Here is a 22,389-nt window from a genome sequence, read left to right on the forward strand (position 1 = left end):
AAAACAAAAGAATTCCAGGCCATCCATGGCTACATAGTGAAACACTGTCTCAAAACAAAACAAAAACTGTTGTGTTTCTAAAACAGTGTTAAAACTCAGAGTTGGAGCAATGGTTGATACCCATGAGCATGTAACTTACCTTCAGTTTTTTTTGTTTGTTTGTTTGTTTTGGTTTTTTTTGGTTTTTCAAGACAGGGTTTCTCTGTGTAGCTTTGCGCCTTTCCTGGAACTCACTTGGCAGTCCAGGCTGGCCTCGAACTCACAGAGATCCACCTGCCTCTGCCTCCCGAGTGCTGGGATTAAAGGCGTGAGCCACCACCGCCCGGCTTACCTTCAGTTTTTATGTGGCGCTGAACAGTGACACTCTGTCCTTGAGGGCCTGTGGCCGTGTTTGTCCTGAAGTTCACTGTGAAGTCCTGATTATTAATTTTGACAACAATGCTCTTGTGCTTCGCCTTCTGGGCCTCCTCCAACTGCATATTAGCTATTTTGTCAAAACTGTGTGTGACGTTGTTGTCAATGTATTGCCATTCCACAAATTCGAGGACATAGTCTGCCTGGATTTCCTTTTCTTTAACCAACCGAATGCTCTTGATCAGGTCTTCAATCTCATCTCTAGCTTCTACCACATCTCGGCTGATTCCCTCAACTTTCATCAAAGGTTTCCTCTGGTCCAGGTCAATGACAATATTCAGCCTCTTCTGCAGCTCATTCAGTTTCCTGTACTCCTTCTCATCAAAGTCTCTGATATACTCATCGTCACTGGTGTAGGAAAGCTGCTCTTGGGTAATCAGATTCTGTATCCAGGTGATGGTACTTTCCACGCTGATTACATCGGCACCACATACCTGGAAAACTGTCGGCTCCGTTTTCTTCTCCAGAAACAGGGTTTTCTGTTTGGGGGGAGCTTGCTTTGGAAAGCCAAAAAAGGCTAAAGAGAAAATGGAAATTAATTTTTCTTTTATTCCCTTGAACATCAAGGTCAGGAATATGTATTTGATAAAAGTGAAGGACTCACAAGCAATCTTAGACAGTACAGACGGCTGGGGAGGAGCTAGGGAGCCTTCTCTCTCTTTCATGTTGTCATAAAAAATATTCAGAATGTGGGGCTGGAAGATGACAACTTTAACTTTCCTCACAGCCTGCACTGATTTTTTCTGGATAAATTCTTCAATGGCATCCATTATGGCTTTAGCAACTGTATCTGGGTCCTGGCGAGCATTTCCTTTAAAAAAAAGCACGTTAAAAAAAAGACAAGGTTAAGATCCACCTGCAAAAGACTGTGACATAAACAAGGAATTCCTGTAGTTGAAAGTTGTCTTGTGTCCCACCCAGTCCTACAGCCACTTGGACCCAAGTAAACACTCAGAGGCTTTATACTACTTGCAAACTGTATGGCCTAATGGCTCAGGCTTCTTAGTAGCTAGCTCTATCTATTAATCTATGTTTTGCCACATGACTGTGGCATTACCAGTCTGCTGGCATGTTGTTCCTTGGGCTGCAGGCTGATTTCTCTCCTTTCTTTTCTCCCTATATCTGCTTAGATAGATTTCCCACCTGCCTCTAAGCTGCCTTGCCATAGGCCAATGCAGCTTTAATTATCAACCAATCAGAGAAACATATATTCATAGCATACAGAAAGCCATCCCACAGCACTAATTCCAGTTGTCACAGGAAAGAAAAAATGCCTGATCCCACTTTAATCACTGTAGACTTTTCTAACATAGTTTTGACATCCTAGACACAATGGGAAGGAGTTTCTGTTCTATGCTGTCCATAGGTCAACACCCCAGGAAAAGACCCTGGAACCCATTCTTTTTTTTTTTAAGATTAATTTATTTATTATGTATACAGTGTTCTGTCTGTGTACCAGAAGAGGGCACCAGATCTCATTACAGATGGCTGTGAGCCACCATGTGGTTGCTGGGAATTGAACTCAGGACCTCTGGAAGAGAGCAGTCAGTGTTCTTACCCTGTGAGCCATCTCTCCAGCCCCTGAACCCCATTCTAATTTGTGACATTCACATCTGTCCTTTTCAACAGATCCTGGCTCCAGTGTCACTCCTCTCCCATTACAGAGTCCAGGTGACTTTTTTTTTATTTGCTAATGTCCTCAAAAGATCATAAAAGGAAAAAAAATACTAATACATCTTGAAGCAACATGGTCCTTACAGAGACAATCTTAGCCTCTGATGGATTTTATGTATGTGTCTGGATTCTCCCAGCTACCTCTGTGGGCCAGATTTAAACTAAGATAATTCTAAGGCACCCAAAACTGTGAGCTACTTGTTATAATTTATAATTCTAGGTGTATTAGTCACCCTGAGCCTCCAGGATGTCTTTCTTCCCCATACCCTGCATGATTTTAGCTGCCTAGCAGGATTCAAAGCAGCCATTGAGTAGATCCACTCCTGTCTTCAACATGTTCTAGATCTTGTTTCTCAAGCTCTGGAACCCATTGGCTAGGTAAGATTGTGGAATGTCCATTTCTAATCATAGGTCAGCCCAAAGTGAATGGCAGCTGGCAAAGTCACATGACAGGCAATATGAAAGTCTTCTGGGCAAGCCAGTTTGATAGACGGAGTGCCCATTTGGATTATCCCTGTTAATGGTGCCCGCCACTGTGGCAGAAAATCACAGTCAATGCCTTTGACTAACCTTGTAGATAAATTGTGGGGACACAGGTCATTCCTCCTGCCTCAGTCATTCTAGTAGGTGGGACCACAGGTACACATAAATGCACCCTGCTCATTCTCCTCCGTCAACTTAAAATACCCTCAAGCTTTGCTCATTCCCTAGTGAACTGGGGTCCCTTGGAGTGAGGAAACTGTCCACTCCTAGGTGAGGTGTCACCGTCATCACCCAGACCCCGTGAGGACCAAATCCATGGAGGAGTCGACACTTCAGGACTGAGCCTTGACAACCTGTGGCCACTAACCTGTGCCAATGGCTGGTAGACAAATGGATGAATAATTCCGTTGTTCACATTCTTCCAAAACACAGGAAACTGATCTCTTGACATCATTCCCTCCAATAACGTGAATAATACTCTTGCATCTCAGGAACCCACCTTCAGTAACTATATACTCACTGTTCTGTTGAGCTGTGAAACATAGACTCAGAATCAGATGCCGAACCTACTCTTGGAGAAAGCAAGATGTCTGATTTGATGAGGAAATAGTGTATGGATTAAAAGCTCTTGAAACACTATGTTTACTGAAATTTTGTGGCTTAATTTCTCTGAACTGTGAGATGACTTTCCACTTTTAACTTTCTTTCATATGGAATTCTTTCATAAAATAAATGATCTTAAGATTAATATATTGATTTCAAAAAAAAAGAAAAGAAAAGAAAAGATGAATACATTGCCTTCCCAGCCCAAAGACCTTCCTCAGTTTCTTCATAGCCTTCCATAGTCAATCTTCCACTTACAATCTGGCACCAAGAAGTAGCATTGTTCCTTACCCAGGACAGAACATTCTTTCTCCACATTTTGTCCTGCACCTTCCAAAATTGCTTTGGAAACTCCTACATGAGAAAATCAAGTGGGTAACTTGACCAGAAAGACAGCCTTTTCATCCCAACACACCCATCATAGAGCAGTCCCATGCCCAGGCATTACTGACAAAGAAGAAAATTTCAAAAAATGTTGCCAGTTGTAAGAAAGCCCATTGAAATAACTTTAAAGATATTAATTAACATGAACAAGCCCAGGTTTACAAAACCATTTTGCCTATAGAAACACTTCTTCGGCCGGGCGGTGGTGGCGCACGCCTTTAATCCCAGCACTCGGGAGGCAGAGCCAGGTGGATCTCTGTGAGTTCGAGGCCAGCCTGGGCTACCAAGCGAGTCCCAGGAAAGGCGCAAAGCTACACAGAGAAACCCTGTCTCGAAAAACGAAAAAAAAAGAAAAAAAAAAAGAAACACTTCTTCATAGGATCTACCACACTGATTACTGCATGAGACAGAATGCATCTCATGGAAGTACCTGATTTGAGAGTAAATGTGTTTGATGTTGAATTGACAATCACATCTGCCACTTCTTTGGTGATGTCCCCCGTGGCCACTTGGAAGAGGATCTGGCCAATATTCATTTCTAGCACTCCTAAAGTGGGGCTGGAAAGACTCCCATAGAAACCTGCCCAGAAAAAAAAAAAAAAAAAAAGCAGAATCAGGCACCGACTCATCAGAAGCAAGAGTAACTGAGGTCACAGGCTGCCCTATCGATGTACTGGCTGTCTTTTACTTTGGCCTTGGCCCTGGGCTGGAACTGAAGGACCGCTTGAGTTTAGGAGTTTGGAGCTATCCTGGGCAGCATAGCAAATCCTCACTTCAGATCAAAGTTCCAGTGAACCCCAAACGAGATGAACTCAGAAACAGAAAACCACATTTGACAGAGAAGTGTTGGTTTGTATTGTCTCTTAATGTGTCCGTGGAAAATAAATGTTAGATTATCCATAGGAGGCAGTAATCTCATCAGTAATTTAAAAATCCCACTGTACAGATTATATAATTTGACCCACCTTTCCCTTTCCCTCCAAGTCCCATAAACAGTCTTTTATACTCACATGTATGGAATATAATTTAATATGGTCCATAGTTTATAGACTTATCAGAAAAATGATCACCATCATCCTTTACCTGTCATTGAACAGTTACTTAGTAACAAGAAGTCACTGGTCAACTTAAAAACTTTACTGAACCTTGTGTATCTTCATCCGTGGCACTAGAATTTCCATTACTCCTTTTGTCAAGTTCATCTGAAAATGCCTGGAAATACAAACACAGTTTTAGCCATGATGCTCCCTCCTCGATGAACGAGTTTGCTTCACTGGCTTTTGATTCTGTATGCACACATGTAGTGATATGAAAAATAAAGCCTCAGTGTCTGGCTTTGAATGAAATGTTTCAGCAAAGCCTTCGCTATGTTTGGGTTAATCGGTAGAGGCTAAGAAATTGTTTTGAGAGAATTTGAACCTTGAAGAAATATTGTCTCTCTGGAGACTCTGCACTTGCCTGCTACGTGAGAGCTTGAAGGTGCACTGACCTTGGTCCTAAGACACTCCTGGCAACCTAGAGTTCTTCCTTTTGATTATAGCTTTCCATGATGTGTGGGCTGCCTGCCTTTACAGGCAGCGAAAGCAAGATGATTTTGGTACCTGGAACCTTTCCCAGCCCCTGTTAACCTTGTATGTTTGTATAAAGTAACTGGAGTGAGCTAACTGGGTGTCGGTCTTTTCCAAGAAGGCTGAACACCTCTGCTCCTTTGGAAAATGAAGGCCTAACATCTTGGTGAGCTTCTCTCTCTACTGTGGCACCTACAACCGACATCAAACAATACTTACACACACACACACACACACAATTGGAAAATAATAACCCTTAAACAGTAGTATTTAATTTACTTCTACATTTTTAAGGTTATAAAAATATACATATCACTGGGCGGTGGTAGTGCACACCTTTAATCCCAGCACTTGGGAGGCAGAGGCAAGTGACATTCTGAGTTCGAGGCCAGCCTGGTCTACAGAGTCACTTCTAGGACAGCCAAGGCTACATAGAGAAACCTTGTCTTGAAAAGCCAAGAGAGAAAGAGAGAGAGAGAGAGAGAGAGAGAGAGAGAGAGAGAGAGAAACATTTCCCAAATAAAGATTGGGAGACTCAAGTCTATGTAACAAGATTCACAGATAGACAGTGTGTCTGTCCACACAGACATTCATATCTCACGATAATCTCAGCAACTCCACCTCCAGTTCAGTTTACTTTGTGTATATAAATCTAAACTTCCAAAGTAATTATAATTTCTAGAAAGGAAAGTATGTGCTGCACACAATGCCCACATCACCTTCCACAATTCATGCCACAGGAAAGTTATTAAAAACTCTTAACAGCTAGGCAAGTGGATGCATACCTATAACTCCATTATTCTGGAAGCTGATGCAGGAGGATTGCCATTAGTGTGAACAATCTGGGCTACTTAGCTAGATCCTATCTAAATGCATAAGCAACCAAACAAACCTCGCTGTGTTTCTACAGGCCAAGCTAAAGGACTCGTGGGGAGGGGGGGGTGTTGGCTGCCTGATTAGAATATGGGTTCCATATGCCTGCTTCCATGAATTTATAGGTAGTGGCCTAGGTCTGGACAATAATGAAGTATGACCTAAAAATTCCAACAGCCCAATCAACGGGCATCTGTGGGCTGCTACTTTTATTGTGACATTGTGGAAACTTTTCAAACATCAAGGTCATGTCCTCTACTGGATTATAAAGACATGGAAAACAGAAACCAGGCCTTAGAGTCAGGCTATATCACCAGAGCTGACGTGCAGTAAAATGTGGGCTGAGTGACACACTGTGACTGACAGCGATTGTAGTATCTCTGGTCCAAGTGTCCTAGTCACATGAGGACATGTTCAAGCCACATCTTTCACTCACAATTAATGACATTCCCAGAAATGGAAGCTGGAATCGCTTGCATCCCATTCCGGAATTTTCAGATGGATAATGCCACCACTGAGCTGTTATATTACGCATTAACATTTCTATGTCCATGTGAGAGGCAACCCCATAGGTTGAAAAAATAATAATGAGTATTACAATTTGTAAGTCTTTCTTCTCTGATTCTGATTCACACAAAAAGATGTAAAGCTGGAGAGGCATTCATGAGACAGCTGTAAACTTACACATTAATTCTATAATTGACCAAATCAAAGGAATGACTGCCATTTCAAGATATGTTTTAGTAGTAAGGTTATGTTCAAAATAAATTGAATTGTTTAGAGATAGAATCATGCATCAACCTTACATGAGAGGAAAGGAAATAAGGGGGAAAAGATCAAACACCTGGGAACAGAGCAATAGTAGTTGAGGCTGAAAAACAGATACAGAACCTCATCAGGCTGGTTCATGTACTTCTGTGTGTGCTTGAAACTTTCCTGAAGGTTTCTTTTTTTCTGTATCTAATTTTTCTTGAAATTTGTCATGCTACAAATAACCAGCCAACACACTCTTCTGTGTTGAAAATGCATGAAATAAACATCCTATTAGACCAAGAAGACTTAGAAGAACACAGGTCCCAAACTGCAGTTGGCAAAGTAATCAGAAGCAAGCCGAGCCAGTACCTGAATGTTTTCGAGGTCTTTCGGGTGCAGCAGAAACTGAACTTCCTGTAAAGTTTTCGGGTGCCTCCTGCTACTAAATCTGAGCACTTCTGAAATTATTAATTTAGCAAATTCGGGTTTAGGAAAACCCTGATTTCCTGTTCCTATTGCTGGAAATCCAATTGATTGCAGAGACAGTGCCTCGGCGGTCTTCAGACAGTCTCTGATGATGTTTTTCATGATCTGAAAAGCACAAAACACTTCCTTAAATGTCTTGTTTAGAAATGGGAGGCCCTAAAAAAATGAACTTTTCCTGGGAGCACCGTCCACTCCATTGACCGGGAGCACTTTCCATTCTTTTATGCTTTCAACAAAAGTTAATAGCAGTCTGAAGAGGGAAACTAAGGAGAAGACAAGAGAAAGGGAATGTGAGACACCCTTCCAAGAGCACAGCCTCACTCCACCATGAAGAAGAGGGGAAGCCACAGCTGTCTATCACCAGCTCCCCACTTCAAGCCCTCACCTTGCTTTTCCTCAATAAATGTTGTATATTCCCCCTAACCCTTTCCTGACTGTCAATAACTGCTGAGCAGAGTAACGAACTTACATTATTAACTATGACCTACAAGAAGTCATCTACAACTGAAAAGAAATGGCCATGGGATGGGACCTGCCAAATTCAGGATGCTGTCACAGAGAAGCAGCAGACAGGGACTAGCTGGGGTGTTCTGTAAGAGGAGTCCAGAGAGCTCCCCCAGTTCCTGCAAGATATAAAGCTGGGTCCTACCTTCACTGACCACGCACTGCTGTTGCGTTTCCACTGTGGAACCACCACGTGAAATACGTGGTGGCAGCTCAGATTACAGCCGCTGGTTTGTAGAATTGTGCCCTCACTGACAGAGACCCCTTGTCCTGCTTGGTTCAGTTCCTCCTGGAGTTCTGGCCCAGCCTTATCCAGTAAGGCCTGAGAAAGGGGTCCTCTGTTGAGTGCAAGATCCATGGGAACGGAGTTGACAACGACATGGGTCTTAAAGACAAAACCAAAGATTCTTTTCAAATTTTTAATAAAGGCACTCATCAACCATGACTACATTTGAGCCACTGGGCTTGGCACAAGGAAGACAACAGTTGCTCATATACATTTCATAATCAATGTTCAGAGAAACAAAACTCATAAAAGTCAGAGCGGAAACAATTCAAATGTCCATTGGCTAATGGTTGGGAAGACCAAATGTATGTTCATCTAATAAGACATTATGCAGCCACTGAGGGGTGAAATGCTGACATGAGTTATGACATGAACGACCCCTTAAAGCATTCCTCTCAGCGAAAGAAACCGGTCCCAGAAGATCACAAATATATTATTTCATTTATATGAAACTTCAAGAACAAATGAATCTGTAGATAGAGACAGGTGTGGTGGCACACACCTTTAATCCCAGCACTCAGGAGGCAGAGGCAGGTGGATCTCTGTGAGTTCAAAGCCAGCCTGATCTACATTGCGAGTTCCAGGATAACAAGAGCTATGTAGGAAGACCCTGTCTCAAAAAGAAAATTTAAAAAACAAAAAAACAACAGAGTATATTAGATGTTATCTGGGGTTAGGAAGGTGGGGTGATCAGGTAGATAAATTAAGAGTACCTGCTAATGGGCGCAAATTTCTTTCTGATGGGATTAAAGTGCACTAAAGTTAGATTGCAGGTATGGTTGTATGATTGCGGTTACACACAGACACACACACAGACACACAGACACACACACACACACACACACTCATGTTCACACTACAAGAATTGTCTCTACACAAGTCCCAACACCAAGACCTTCCATGTGTATTTTTAGTGAATATACTAAAAACCACTGATGCGCCCAATTAAAGTGGATATTGTGAGTTACATAGCACTATTTCGAGATTTTAAAAAGGGACCATTAATTACAAGACTGTTAAAATGATTTTTAGCTTTTCTCAGCATAGCCTGTGGGAATATGCTACAGCAATATGTCCACATTAAAAGTTTCAGTTGTGGGGCTGGGGAGATGGCTCAGTAGTTAAGAACACTGGCTACTCTTCCAGAGGACCCAGGTTCAATCCCCAGCACCCACATGGCAGTTCACAAATGTCTGTAACTCCAGATCCAGGGGATCCAACATCCTCACACAGACATACATGCAGGCAAAACACCAATGCACATGAAATAAAAATAAATAAGATTTTTTTTTAAGTTTCAGTTTTATCGCTGCTGTTCACAGCACACCAGGAACTGTTCCTGATGGATGCTCAGAGATGCTTTCTCTTGTAAAACAATTCAAAGCAAAACCGGGTTACAACACCTAGTTCATTTCATCTATTATCATACCAGCAAATCCAACTGTTTGTTGTTTAAAGGTAGTGGGGACAAATGACAGCCAGTGGTGATAATTCAGGACTTTGATCTTGGTCTTTAAACAAAGCTTTTAAGGACTGGCTAAAAATGTCACGGTAGGGGCTGGAAAGATGGCTCAGCAGTTAAGAGCACTTGCCCTTCTTCGGGAAGACCCAGGTTCAGTTCCCAATATCCACCTCAGCTGGTTCACAGCCACCTGTAACTGTCTTCTGGCCTCTGGGTACCCACACCCCACACACATGTGACATTCACTCATACAGTCACACACATACACATAAATTAAAAAATAACAGAAATAAACCTTTAACAAATTTTCTCTATATTACAATGTGTGTTTTCTTTGTTGTCATAATAGTTTTCTTTCTTTTCTTCTTCTTTTTAAAAAAAAAGTCTTATATAGTCCAGGCTGACCTCAAATTCACTTTTTTTTTTTTTTTTTTTTGGTTTTTCGAGACAGGGTTTCTCTGTGTAGCTTTGTGCCTTTTCCTGGAACTCACTTGGTAGCCCAGGCTGGCCTCGAACTCACAGAGATCCGCCTGGCTCTGCCTCCCGAGTGCTGGGATTAAAGGCGTGCGCCACCACCGCCCGGCTCAAATTCACTTTGTAGCCAAGGATAACCTTGAATTTGAATTTCTGATCCTTCTCCCTCTCTATCTCCCTAATGCTGCTTTTACATTTTACAGACCCGTCCTTCCACACCTTGTTTCTGGAGGGCTAAGGGACCGAACCCAGGACTTCATGCCTGCTAGGTGAGTGCCCTTTCAACTGAGCCTCTGTCTTTAAAAGCAGGACAGTAACAGCAAAATGCTCAGAGCTGTCTGAGAGGCAGAAAGAGCGGGTCACCCAACCCTGAGCCCCACCCCCACCCCCAAAGCAAACAGAAGGGTGGGACAGACATTCCCTGGAGCACACAGCTCCCGCCACACCACAGCCATGCAGACAGAAATCCAGCTACTGGTCGGAAGCAGGCACTAGCCAGACCCGCTTCAGAGAGCTACGGTTCCAATCAGTAGAGCCTGTGTTGGAAAGGGTATTAGCTACTTTTCAGGAAGAAGGGAGGGAAAACAGGTCTCACTATGTAGCCCTGGCTGCCCTGGAACTCCATGTAGACCAGACTGGCCTTGAACTCAGAGATTTGCCTGCTTCTGTCTCACATGTACCACCATGCCCAGCGAAATACAAACACACACACACACACACACACACACACACACACACACACACACACACGCACACACACATACACACACATACAATCTGGGGCTGAGGGTGTGGTACAATGGATAAGAGAAGTGGCTGTTCATCATGCCTGTATCCTCAGTGTGTGTGTGTGTGTGTGTGTGTGTGTGTGTGTGTAGGTAGGACTGAGACAGGATCCTGGGGCTTGCTGGTAGCCAGTATATCCAAAAAACATTAGCTCCCTGCAACAAATGCACAGAACCAGAATTGTCCTTACGTGATTCCCAACATCTGGACCTTCCTCCAGCCCACCCACTCACTCCTTCACAAAGGACCCACAGATGGGTTCAGGGAACTGAGCTCCCTCGTCCACGTCCAGCACCCAAGTTCACCCTTGCTCGTGTCTTTGGACAGATTCCTGTTCTCTGCACTTCCCACGCTCTTTTCCACACCTGTAGCTGACAGGAGCCAGCCCTAGATGGACCAAACACGACAGATGGAAAGAGATGAAAATGTGGAGAGGCAGACCATGTCTCCTACCGTGGATCCACAGTTACCCCCGGGATGGAGTGACCCTACCTCAGTACCTTTTCAATTCTTACAAACACACCCGATCTCTATTCCTAAGTGATGTGGCAAGAAGCCCAGATCTACGGACGATGTTTGAAGACATGAATCGGAGAACATGGAATTTTCCTCAGTTCTTTTCCTCCACTCTGTCTTCCTTTGGCCCTCAATAAAGCAGATACAGACTGGGGACATCACAGCACATTGGTGGTGACAGGCGACACTCACCTTAGCGTTCTGTACACTTTCTTCTACCAGCCGGATTTTCAGGCCTTCGGGTGACACCAGCAGCCAGCCCTCTTTCTGCGGCGTTTTCCCAGGTTGTGGTAATTCTGATGCTTTTAAATTGGGTGGGGAGGCCGTGTGGGAAAGGGTAGCATTAAATGTAGTTTCTACAGCTTCGGCAAAGGCCTCAGCAACCTTTGCAGATATGTCCACCAGATAAATGTTTTTCAAGGTGCGTTTGCCTGGCTTACGTTGGAAGTTGTCTTTGATGGCTGAAACAATGGTCGCCACACACTGGTCTAAGGGAAAGTCAAAGATCCCAGCGCTGACAGCTGGTATGGCTATGGACTGACACTTGTACTCCTCAGCTAAAGTGAGACTTCGATGCACAACTTTCTTTAACAGCACCACACACTCTGGGGCCTTATCTCGCTTCCACCGAGGCCCTACTGCGTGGATGACATGGTGGCAAGGGAGCTTGCCTGCTTTTGAGATAGTGGCATTCCCAGGTGAGACCATGCCACCATTCTTTACTATCTTGTCACATTCTGCTTGAAGTTCAGGGCCAGCTGCGTTTGAGAGAGCAAGCGCAAGACCACCAATGTGTTTCAGATGCTCATTTGCCGTATTCACTACCACATCGACAGGAAACCGAGTCAGGTCTCCCTGCTGTACAATCAGTGTGACTCCTGGGGCTATGTCCTTCTGTAAGTGACACTTCTGTTCCTGAAGGCTGACTGTCTCCCTCTCTCCATCCTCCTGGAGTTCAATGATGCATCCATACAGGCGCTTGATCTCGCTTTTGTAATACGATGCCTTGTCCTGGAAGAAGTGCCTGGCACCAGGCTTATCAATCTGGAATCTTCTAATGCAGACTGAATCCCGGATTTGCTGGACCATGTTCATGCACTGTACAACTTTGCTCTTGAAGCCCGTTAGTAAAATGCCCTTTGGCTCGTCTTCCAGCTTAAAGCTTGCCTGTACATTTGCCCTCTTTATCTTTTGTGAGAAAAGCTTCTTGTCTGCCTTTATATACTCGATAACCAAGGCCTGTTCTATTTCGACCAGTCTTTCCGTTTTCATGTTGTTTTCCAAGAACTCAAAAAGCTGGCTGTAGATTTCATTTACTTCTCCCACACAGCCTGCAACGATGACCTCAGCCGGGGTTCCTGAAGTTAATTCATTCTTTATCATAATGGCTACACTGGAGCTGTGTTTCTTTTGCAGAAGGTGGATTTTCTTTTGCCACATATTGCCTTCGAGCGCTTCCCTGTCCTCAACTTCAATGAGCTTATAACTTAAGGCACCGAGCAGTTTCTTCTCTGCTTCTGCCAGGGCTCGGGAAGAATGGGCCATCAAGAGAAGAGCTGTACCCTTCAGCTCATACGTGGCAAGCATGTTCTGTGCTTCAAAAAGAGTCTTGGAAAATTCCTGACTGTCTACTTGCTCTAGAAACATGAAAACTTGAGAAGGAACCAGGATGTCTTTCTGAGCCAAGGAATACACCTTTTCCTGGATCTCACACTTTACTTTATACACATCTGCACGGAATCCCTTAAAGCACAGGTCCTGAGTGGTGGCATCATAATGAATCTCCATCTCTGGGTACTCTTTGCTTAGAGCCTCCAGGAAACCACTGTGTTGCAAAAGAAAATGTTTCCCTGGAGAAATGGCCACTTTCTCCCTCAGACTCTGCTCCTCCTTTCTGACCTTTTCTGTGGTGCTGTCTATCAATTCCTTGACTTTCTGACTCATGTCTTGGATATCTTCCGATTTTCCGGCTAAGGTTAGACTACCCTTATCAAACTCAATCAAAACCCTGTCGTCTCCTAAGTCGTGCTGTATGAAGTCCCATACTGGCGCATACACTTCAAACAACTTAACTTCATATCTAGACCTGATGCCAGAGAGCAGCTCAGATGCATCTTTCTGCCAGGTCTTGATACTTGGTCTGTGATTGACTAAGGTGGCGGCAGGTCTGATGGTCAATGTCCCGTTCATTTCAGACCACGAGAGCTCACAGTGGCAGCGTCTCATTTCGTCCTCTATCGCCTTGATCAGATGACTATTTTTTTGAAAGAACTTCCACAAAGGAAGACCCAGAGACTCTTGGAAAGATGCTGGAAGCTTGACCAGTGGCTTCTCCTCGCCATATAAGGCTGTGCCCAGAGAGGGATAATAGGGGAAGACAGACAGCGGCATCCTGTTGAAATGGTGTTTCTTGGCCATAATGATATCTAGCACTTTAAAAGCAAAGTAAATAAACAAATAAATAAATAAACAACAGTAATCTCAATGTCATGCATTTCCAAAGAACACAAAACAAACTTTTCTAGAGGACAAAAGTCTCTGATGCTTGTAGAACTCAAAGGTGGCATTCTCTGTGTGCTCAGCTATAGACTGGTAGATACTAACTACACAGGGCAGACTTTATTTTAGTGCAATAATTACTTTATACCCAAATCACTCTACACAGAAATCATGTTCGATTCTGTTGTTTTTCTGATGTCACTGATGTGACATAATAAGAAACAGATACCCATTTGGACACAGGCATGGCATTTGTACCAACAGAAAGGACATTTTAATCCTCTGAGTAGATCATTCTGCCATCTGTCCCTTCGTGTATAGTCCCAGAATTTAACTTTCATAGTTAAATGCATAATTGTACCAGCACTCTGCATCACTTTCCCAAGTGCTTTCCTTGATTTTAATGTCTTTAATCTTGAGTGGCCTTCTCAGGTAGAGATTCTATCATACCCTTAGCTAGAGGTGAGAAAGCTGAGGCTGGGGAAGGTTTATTCCATAAACCAAGGGAAATATCTGGCCTAATTGCCAGTGTGAGCCAACCCAGACCCCATGTTCTTGCCTCTACACCAAATCAAAATCACCCTCACAGTCATTGGAGAGCCCAGCCCCAGAGGTCACAATTTAGTAAGGCCTTCCCCATTATAATCTCCCGCCCACTGTGGGTACCGGGACAGGGGACAGTCACCACTACCGGCTCTTATTCTCTCTCTCTTTCTCCAGGACTCGCCTGACTTTGTTTTAGTTGCTGGGCAAGTGGAAGTAGTATCAGCATGGATTAGAGTCAATCCAGCAATAACTTGGATTTAAATAGCACTCATGGTAGAAAGATGCTAAAATATAGTACCCTAGTGAAGGACTCTGTCCTAGGGCAGGTGTCGGGCCTGAGGGAAAGAATGTGACCTTCAGAGGCCCAACGTCCCACAGGGGCTCCAGAGGGCCAGGACAGCCTGAGTGACCTCTAGCATAGACTCAGCACCTTAGGCCAAGCACTGTTCAGGGATTATTTCATGTACTTCTTCCAGCACTCTTCTGAGGTAATTCCTAACCTGCTAACTCTACAGATGAGAAAACAGAAGGCTTGGGGGTTAAAGGTCACAAAGCCAGTGAGCACCTATCAGGATTGGAACTCAAGTCTATCTGACTCAAGATGACCATTGCAGATGTGGTCAACATGACTTTCAGTCTCCTCAGCCCGTGCCTGAGGTCATGAGAAATCACCCCCATGATGTCCTGCCTCCGCACAGGGACAGCAGAAGGGAGAAACAGACATGCTCTGTAGAACTCTACATGCTTCTGAGTCCATCTTTACCTAAAGACATGCTCTGTAGAACTCTACATGCTTCTGAGTCCATCTTTACCTAAAGACATGCTCTGTAGAACTCTACATGCTTCTGAGTCCATCTTTACCTAAAGACATGCTCTGTAGAACTCTACATGCTTCTGAGTCCATCTTTACCTAAAGACATGCTCTGTAGAACTCTACATGCTTCTGAGTCCATCTTTACCTAAACATGTTGAAATCAATTTGAGGATCAATGCGGGGACCCACAACACAGATCTATCTCTTTGTGAGTACAGCCTGTCAAAAGTTCCTAGAATGGCGACTTTTTCAGTCATAGGTGGGAATCACCAGAGGCTCTCCCTTGTCTCTCATCAGCTTGTGTTGCTTCGCCAGGGCCTGCCTTGCTGCCCTCATTCTGCACCAAATCCAGATGAATGAATGATTGGTGCCATTTCTGACAGATGAACAGACAAATGCACTCGAGGTTAAGGAACCGCTGAAATGGCCAACCATCCAGGCTATGCTGGGTGGCAGGCCAGGACACATTACCTTTGCTGTCGCAAAACTCAACTAGTGCCGAACTCTCTTCCGGGAAACACTCAACCCGGGCAACTCTTCCGCCCCCATTGGAAGGGTTTTCAAAGTAGAGCTGTAGCTGGTAATCATCCACCCCTGGAGGCAGGTTTTCTACCCTAACTACATTTGTTGTTTCCAGAAGTCTCGGGGCAAGCTGCAGGCGTTGGTTTAAGTGGTGACTGCTACAATCAATAATAAATTTTTTGGTATCTACAAAACAAAAATAAAATGAGAAAATTTTCGATGACATCTCTATATGTATGGAAGAAATGGCTTGGCTACCCCTGAGAAGGGGGAACTAGCCAATTGCTGTATTTTCTGCCACGAGCTGTCCTTTAGCCAACCCTCCTGAGTGCACGCCTCACAATGCCACCCCTCTCCCCATTTCCTCAAGACCCTTGATACCCACTCTGCCAGCAGGCAGGAGCCCCAGCCCCAGCCAGGTTACTGACTCCAAACATATAGCCAAGGGCACTTTCAGTTTTATTTTCATGTACACACACACACACATACACACACACACACAAAAAAAAAACCTAGTCATGAGCCAGGTACTGATAGCACACGCCTTTAATCCCAGCACTTGGGAGGCAGAGACAGGTGGATCTCTGTGAGTTCGAGGCCAGACTGGTCTACAGAGTGAGATCCAGGAAAGGAGCAAAGCTACACAGAGAAACCCTGTCTCTGGGGGGAAAAAAGCCAACAACAAAAACAACTAGTCATGTTTTTAAAGGTTTCCTCTTTTGTCTTTGTATATATAATTGCCCACACCTGTAGTGCCCATGTCTGCAGTGCCCGTGTCTACAGTGGTGCCTGTGTCTGCAGTGCCCGTGTCTGCAGTGCCCATATCTGCAGTGCCTGTGTGTGCAGTGCCCATATCTGCAGTGCCTGTGTGTGCAGTGCCCATATCTGTAGTGCCCGTGTGTGCAGTGCCCATGTCTGCAGTGCCCATGTCTGCAGTGCCCACATCTGCAGTGCCCGTGTCTGCAATGCCCGTCTCTGCAATGCCCACGTCTGCAGTACCTGTGGGTGCAGTGCCCACGTCTGCAGTGCATGTGTGCAGTGCCCATGTCTGCAGTGCCCGTGTGTACAGTGCCCACGTCTACAGTGCCCACATCTGCAGTGCCCATGTCTGCAGTGCCCATGTCTGTAGTGCCCGTGTCTGCAGTGCCCATGTCTGTAGTGCCCATGTCTGCAGTGCCCATGTGTGCAGTGCCCATGTGTGCAGTGCCCGTGTGTGCAGTGCCCACATCTGCAGTGCCCGTGTGTGCAGTGCCCATGTCTGCAGTGCCCATGTGTGCAGTGCCCACATCTGCAGTGCCCGTGTGTGCAGTGCCCTTATCCCACAGGGGAGACAGGGTACTTTTATGTTACTGTGATGCCAAGGATCAAATCGAACCACTCTACCAAAACAGCGATGTCTACAGCCCTCCTCCATTTTTTCAGCTGCTCCTATTTACCCTTCCGGACTCAGCCCAATCATCTCTTAGATTAACAGGGTGGATGGTGGGCCTGTGCTGCGCCAATCTTTGTGCTGGGATCTGGAAAATGAATACAGGTCCTTGCTTGTATATCAGCGGGAAGGTGAGGATCATGAACACAAATGAATTGCCTTTTGGAGCTCCAATAAGGAGCAGATAAAACTGGGACTCAGACTCGGAGTGTATGTGGTCTCTCTATGGTCTCTAATTTGAAGACTAAAGCGGGGGTGCCAAATGGATAAGAGAAGTGGGGAGCAGTGGCTGCATGAAGAAGCTTGGTGCCGTTCGGAGATGGTCAGGTGACACCGCTGGAGGACACACTCAGGTGAGAACAACCATGCACGCTCTTGTCTCCCGCCCCTCTCAGCTTACTAAGCTGAGAGGCGACTTCTCTTTCCTCTTCATCGTTCATTTACATACATGCCTCCTTCCTCCTCCCAGACTGAGTTCCTCTAGAGAGGGAACTATGGTTTTCTTCATCTTTGGGCCTTAGACCCTAAACTGGTACCCGGACCATAACAGTGGCTATAGTTTGGAGCGAAACTGTCCCAGAGGCTCATGTGGTAATGGCTTAGTCCTCTGCTTGGTGCTGCTGGGAATAGAGGATCCTTTAACGAGTGAGGCCTGTGGGAAATGTTCCTGTTCTTGAGTGGGAAGAAAGGGGACGAGATGCCCCTGGCCTGGTCTCTCTCTGTCTCTCTGTCTCTCTCTCTCTCCTGACCATTGAGATAAACAATCTTCCATCTGCCTCACCATAAGCCCCAAGGCAACAGGGCTAACCGATCGTGAGTTGAAACCACCAAAACTGAACTAGAATAATCTTTTTCGAGGCTGACTACCTCAAGTATTTGTTACAGTAACAGAAAGCTAACACAGTATGTATTCCAGATTGCTGCTCAATGAACAGAAGCAAGATCATTTAAATTTAAATTTCCCTTTGTGGGTCTAGGGAGAGGCTCAGAGGTTAACATCACTTGACGCCTTTGCCAAGGACTGTGATTCAGTTCCCAGCATCTGCTTGGAAACTCATAACCATCTATAACTCCAGTTCCAGCGGATCCAATGCCCTCTACTGGCTTCTTCAGGTACTGCATGCATATGGTACACATACATGCAGGCAAACCATTCATATGCATAAAATAAACAAATCTTTAAACTTCCCTTTATAAGTAGTAATAATAAACATGAAATAATAATAGTGCCCTTTATTGAATCCTTACCATGCCTCAGTTACTATGTTAAGTATCATCTCACTTAATTTCCACAGGAATTTAGGTTAAGTATGATCATCCCCGTTTTATGGATGAGTGGATAAGGAACAGAGAAAATAATAACTTGGTCGGCTTCATACAACCAGTTAAGTAACAGGGCTAGAATTCTGACCATACCACCTATGAGCCTGACTGACGCCCCACCATGGCCATGGGACAGGGGGGCTTGGATTTGGAAATTTGCCCTGTTCTGGGTGGAGCTGGGTCTTGCTTGTAACAATGACCTAACAGAGCACTCATTTCCTTATTCGTGTTTATGTATGTGCACATGCAAGTGCATGTATGTGCATGCATTTAGAGGACAGAGGACAACTTGTACGAGTCCCAGGGATCAAACTCAGGCTGTCGGGCTTGGTGCCTTTTCCTGCTCTGCCATCCTGCTAGCTGGGACAGTCACCTTCCCCATTCAGTGGGCTCCCTCATCTCTGCATGTGTGACCAGGAAAGGGGAGTGGAGGTTGGCTACCCGGGCTACACTCCAGTCCCTCCATCTCTCAGTAACATCGCGCCCCTGTCATAGGGTTGTTGAAAGGAACGAATAAGTTAACACGGGAAGAGTTTAGCGGGTGCCTGACTTACTTACAACAAGCACTAAGGGTAAGTTCATTGGCATTATTGCCTTCCAGTAAGTGTGTCTGTTCTTAACTCCTCCCAGGGAAGTAAGGAGAGAGTTCAAACTCCTCCACTTGAAATCACCTTAGACTTCCTATTTCTCCCCCACCCCACCCCATCCACTCAAGCAATCATATAATAAAGGGCAGTCTATTAAACATACCCAAATTGGATCTCAAAATGCATTTGTTTCTCTTTCCGAAATCTGAGGGGAAAGGCATCTGGATTGACTGAGAGGCCTTGTTTACGCACTACAACAAAGGGTCAAACTTTCGGAGATGTCTCAAATCCTGGGGTGTGGTGCACAGACGCCTGGGGATGCAGGGCCCCCCAGGGGCTCACCTATAGGCTTCTGAAAGGTAACCACAGCGACGCCAAAATCTCGAATCACTTCCAACTTGAAGTCATCACTGGCGAAGCCACTTATGTTCTCCACTAGCATGCTCAGCACAATGTCAGTCACGGTCTCGGGCACGTTTTCAAATACCACCATGGAGGAAATGTTTTCACATTCTGTGGGGACATCTTCCGTTGTTTCTGATCGGTCGCTGGGAGATTGTGTTGTATCCAAGTCATCTGATAAATTTGGGAATGACAACGAAAGGTGTAAGGTATTAAATCACGGTTTTATTAATCATCCTGAGACAACCTCCCCTCCCCCGTTCCCATCTCTTGGCTAACTCCACTGAACGGAAATCTCGGATAGTGGAGCTTTTGCTTTAATGAATTAAAAACTAGGCCAGGCGGTGGTGGCGCACGCCTTTAATCCCAGCACTCGGGAGGCAGAGCCAGGTGGATCTCTGTGAGTTCGAGGCCAGCCTGGGCTACCAAGTGAGTTCCAGGAAAGGCGCAAAGCTGCACAGAGAAACCCTGTCTCAAAAAACGAAAAAAAAAAAAAAAAAAAAAAAAAAAAAACTAAAATGTGGGGCTGGAGAGAGATGGCTCAACAGTTAAGAACACTGACTGCTCTTCCAGAGGACCTGGGTTCAATTCCCAGCACCCACATGGCAGCTCACAACTGTCTGGAACTCCAGTTCCAGGGGATCCAACCCCCTCACACAGACATACATCCAGGCAAAACACTAATGCACATAAAATAAGAATAAATAAATTGTTTTTTTAAAAAAACTAAATGTACTATTGTGGTTTTGTTGTTGTTAGTGGATTAAAAATAGCATTTTTTTTTTATTTTGTTGTTGTTATCACTAATTCAGTTTTATTACTTTCTTCTGCTTTGTCTTTCTGAGGAATGTGCATCGCCCCTCGTATATGTCTCTCAAGTACTAGACTGTAGTTACAGAACCAAGCTTCTAAAAGCAGGACACAGCTTTCTTCATCTTGGTGTTGCGGGCATACGGCCTAGAGCTCAGGCCCATCGGATCTTCACTGAGTTGGAGAACTACCGTTGGTCTCACTGAGGAGGGCAAGGATATCTGAAACTGTGTACTTACTCGCGCTAAACAGCAGAAGAGCTTAAAGATCAACACTAGAACAGCGTTAATGAAGAATGTCTCAGTGGGTAAGAGCTGGCTGTGTAAGTGTGAGGGCCAGAGTCCGAATCTCCAGCACCCTCATCAACAGCTGGGCATCATCACTCCATGTGCCCGGTGTAGAGAGAAGAGATGGGCAGCCCAAGAACTCTCTGGCCAGCAGAGAGAAGGCAGAAGGCAGAGGGATGGCGGGGGGGATTCTTTTCCCTAAGATTTGGATATCTTCATCTCTGGGGTTGTTCTTGCTTATCTTACTCAGCCTGGTTCTTCATTTGTTATACTTTATAAGAGTATAATTAGAGCCGGGCGGTGGTGGCGCACACCTTTAATCCCAGCACTCGGGAGGCAGAGCCAGGCGGATCTCTGTGAGTTCGAGGCCAGCCTGGACTACCAAGTGAGTTCCAGGAAAGGCGCAAAGCTACACAGAGAAACCCTGTCTCGAAAAACCAAAAAAAAAAAAAAAAAAAGACTATAATTAGTTGCTCCTTTATTTAAGTGTGGGGCAGGACATGGCCTGCCCACCCCCTAGTGAAGCAGGAGACACACACACCCCAGATCCAGTGCTGGCTGTTCCCTGCAGCAGATGAGGAAGGATGAGCTGGGAAGCTGGGGTCCACCTAAGACACACTGGGTGCTCCCAGAGCACTCCTACCCAAGAAGCACACAGCAAGCATCCATTACGTGTCCTGTCCTTGCTATTACCGGCCACCCAAGCACAAGTGTCCATCACCACCTCCCAGGTGCAATGTCTCCTCCCCTCAGCTGCAAACATCTCCCAGCACCAGAAAGAACTGGTCTTGTTCCTCTGACGGGAGCCCGAAGAGCTGAAGGGGCTCCCTCAGGGAATGCGTCATACACATCTGGCTGAGACTGGAAAGATGACGCAACGCCAGGCGGCTGCAAGCTGAGCAGATCCTGCCTGGTGTGGAGCTAGAAGGAAGATCTCCTCAGCAACCTGTTTAATAAACACAAAACTGCCTGGTGAACACTAGGACCGCCTTAGCTGAGACTTACCTGGTTCCGAGGTGCCTTTTTTTGTCTTGGATTCCTAAAACCCAAACAGTAAGACAGCATTAATACAGGAAACATTTCTTTTTGTTTGTTTGTTTGGTTGGTTTTGTCTGTTTTTTTTTTTCTTTTCTTTTTTCCCTGAGACAGGGTTTCTCTGTGTAGCTTTGCGCCTTTCCTGGATCTCGCTCTGTAGACCAGGCTGGCCTCAAACTCACAAAGATCCGCCTGGCTCTGCCTCCCAAGTGCTGGGATTAAAGGCGTGTGCCACCACCGCCCGGCTTTTGTTTGTTTGTTTGTTTTTTGTTTTTGTTTGTTTTTTCAAGACAGGGTTTCTCTGTGTAACTAACTGTTCTGGCTGTCCAGGAACTCCCTTTGTAGACCAGGCTGGCCTCGAACTTACAGAGATCCACCTGCCTCAGCCTTCTGAGTGCTGGGATTAAAGGTGTGCGCCACCACCACCCGGCAACTACAAATCATTTCATATATAAATAAAACACCTCTTGGGCCGGACTGGAGATGTAAGTTAATTGAAATTGAAATGATAATGACACATTTGGATAATGGGCTGGTGAATGGATCAGAGGCTACATGTCACAGCGTGTCTTCTCTGCTGGTCACAACCATCACTGATGAAATGAGACATACACAAGCGTCTCCAGCTCATGGCTTGCCTCACTTGGCACTTATTTCGTGGTTACCGTATGAACACGGTGCATGTGCTACACAGAGGTCCCTGGCAATCTTCTTCACAACTGAGGGAACAGCACACACAGCGTGGACTGCTGGCCTTTCAAGACAACGAAAACAAAACGGCAGCCTTCTGCTTATAAAGAAGCCAAGACAAACAGATGCAAACTTCGACACCCCAAATTTATTACTATTGCACCCCCCAAAATCTCGAC

The 22,389-nt window shown here is 45.2% G+C and overlaps 1 protein-coding gene across 1 annotated transcript in view; it reads right to left on the reverse strand.

Annotated features, from left to right (window-relative positions):
• Positions 1 to 22,389, reverse strand: part of Parp14 (poly(ADP-ribose) polymerase family member 14) — a 35,037-nt gene that overhangs the window by 6,200 nt on the left and 6,448 nt on the right. The window contains exons 3-14 of the mRNA XM_052740441.1: positions 21,491 to 21,524; positions 19,329 to 19,562; positions 15,597 to 15,833; positions 11,459 to 13,698; positions 7,888 to 8,127; positions 7,122 to 7,343; positions 4,704 to 4,770; positions 3,989 to 4,138; positions 3,466 to 3,528; positions 2,939 to 3,103; positions 1,019 to 1,225; positions 332 to 931 (exon numbers count right to left, since the gene is read on the reverse strand). Coding sequence (XP_052596401.1) covers positions 332 to 931; positions 1,019 to 1,225; positions 2,939 to 3,103; positions 3,466 to 3,528; positions 3,989 to 4,138; positions 4,704 to 4,770; positions 7,122 to 7,343; positions 7,888 to 8,127; positions 11,459 to 13,698; positions 15,597 to 15,833; positions 19,329 to 19,562; positions 21,491 to 21,524 — 4,459 coding nt within the window. The remainder of the gene's footprint in view (positions 1 to 331; positions 932 to 1,018; positions 1,226 to 2,938; positions 3,104 to 3,465; positions 3,529 to 3,988; positions 4,139 to 4,703; positions 4,771 to 7,121; positions 7,344 to 7,887; positions 8,128 to 11,458; positions 13,699 to 15,596; positions 15,834 to 19,328; positions 19,563 to 21,490; positions 21,525 to 22,389) is intronic.

The sequence above is a fragment of the Peromyscus californicus genome, unplaced genomic scaffold (assembly GCF_007827085.1).
Source record: "Peromyscus californicus insignis strain IS unplaced genomic scaffold, ASM782708v3 Scaffold_16__1_contigs__length_79575227, whole genome shotgun sequence".
In the NCBI taxonomy this organism is placed as follows: domain Eukaryota; kingdom Metazoa; phylum Chordata; class Mammalia; order Rodentia; family Cricetidae; genus Peromyscus; species Peromyscus californicus.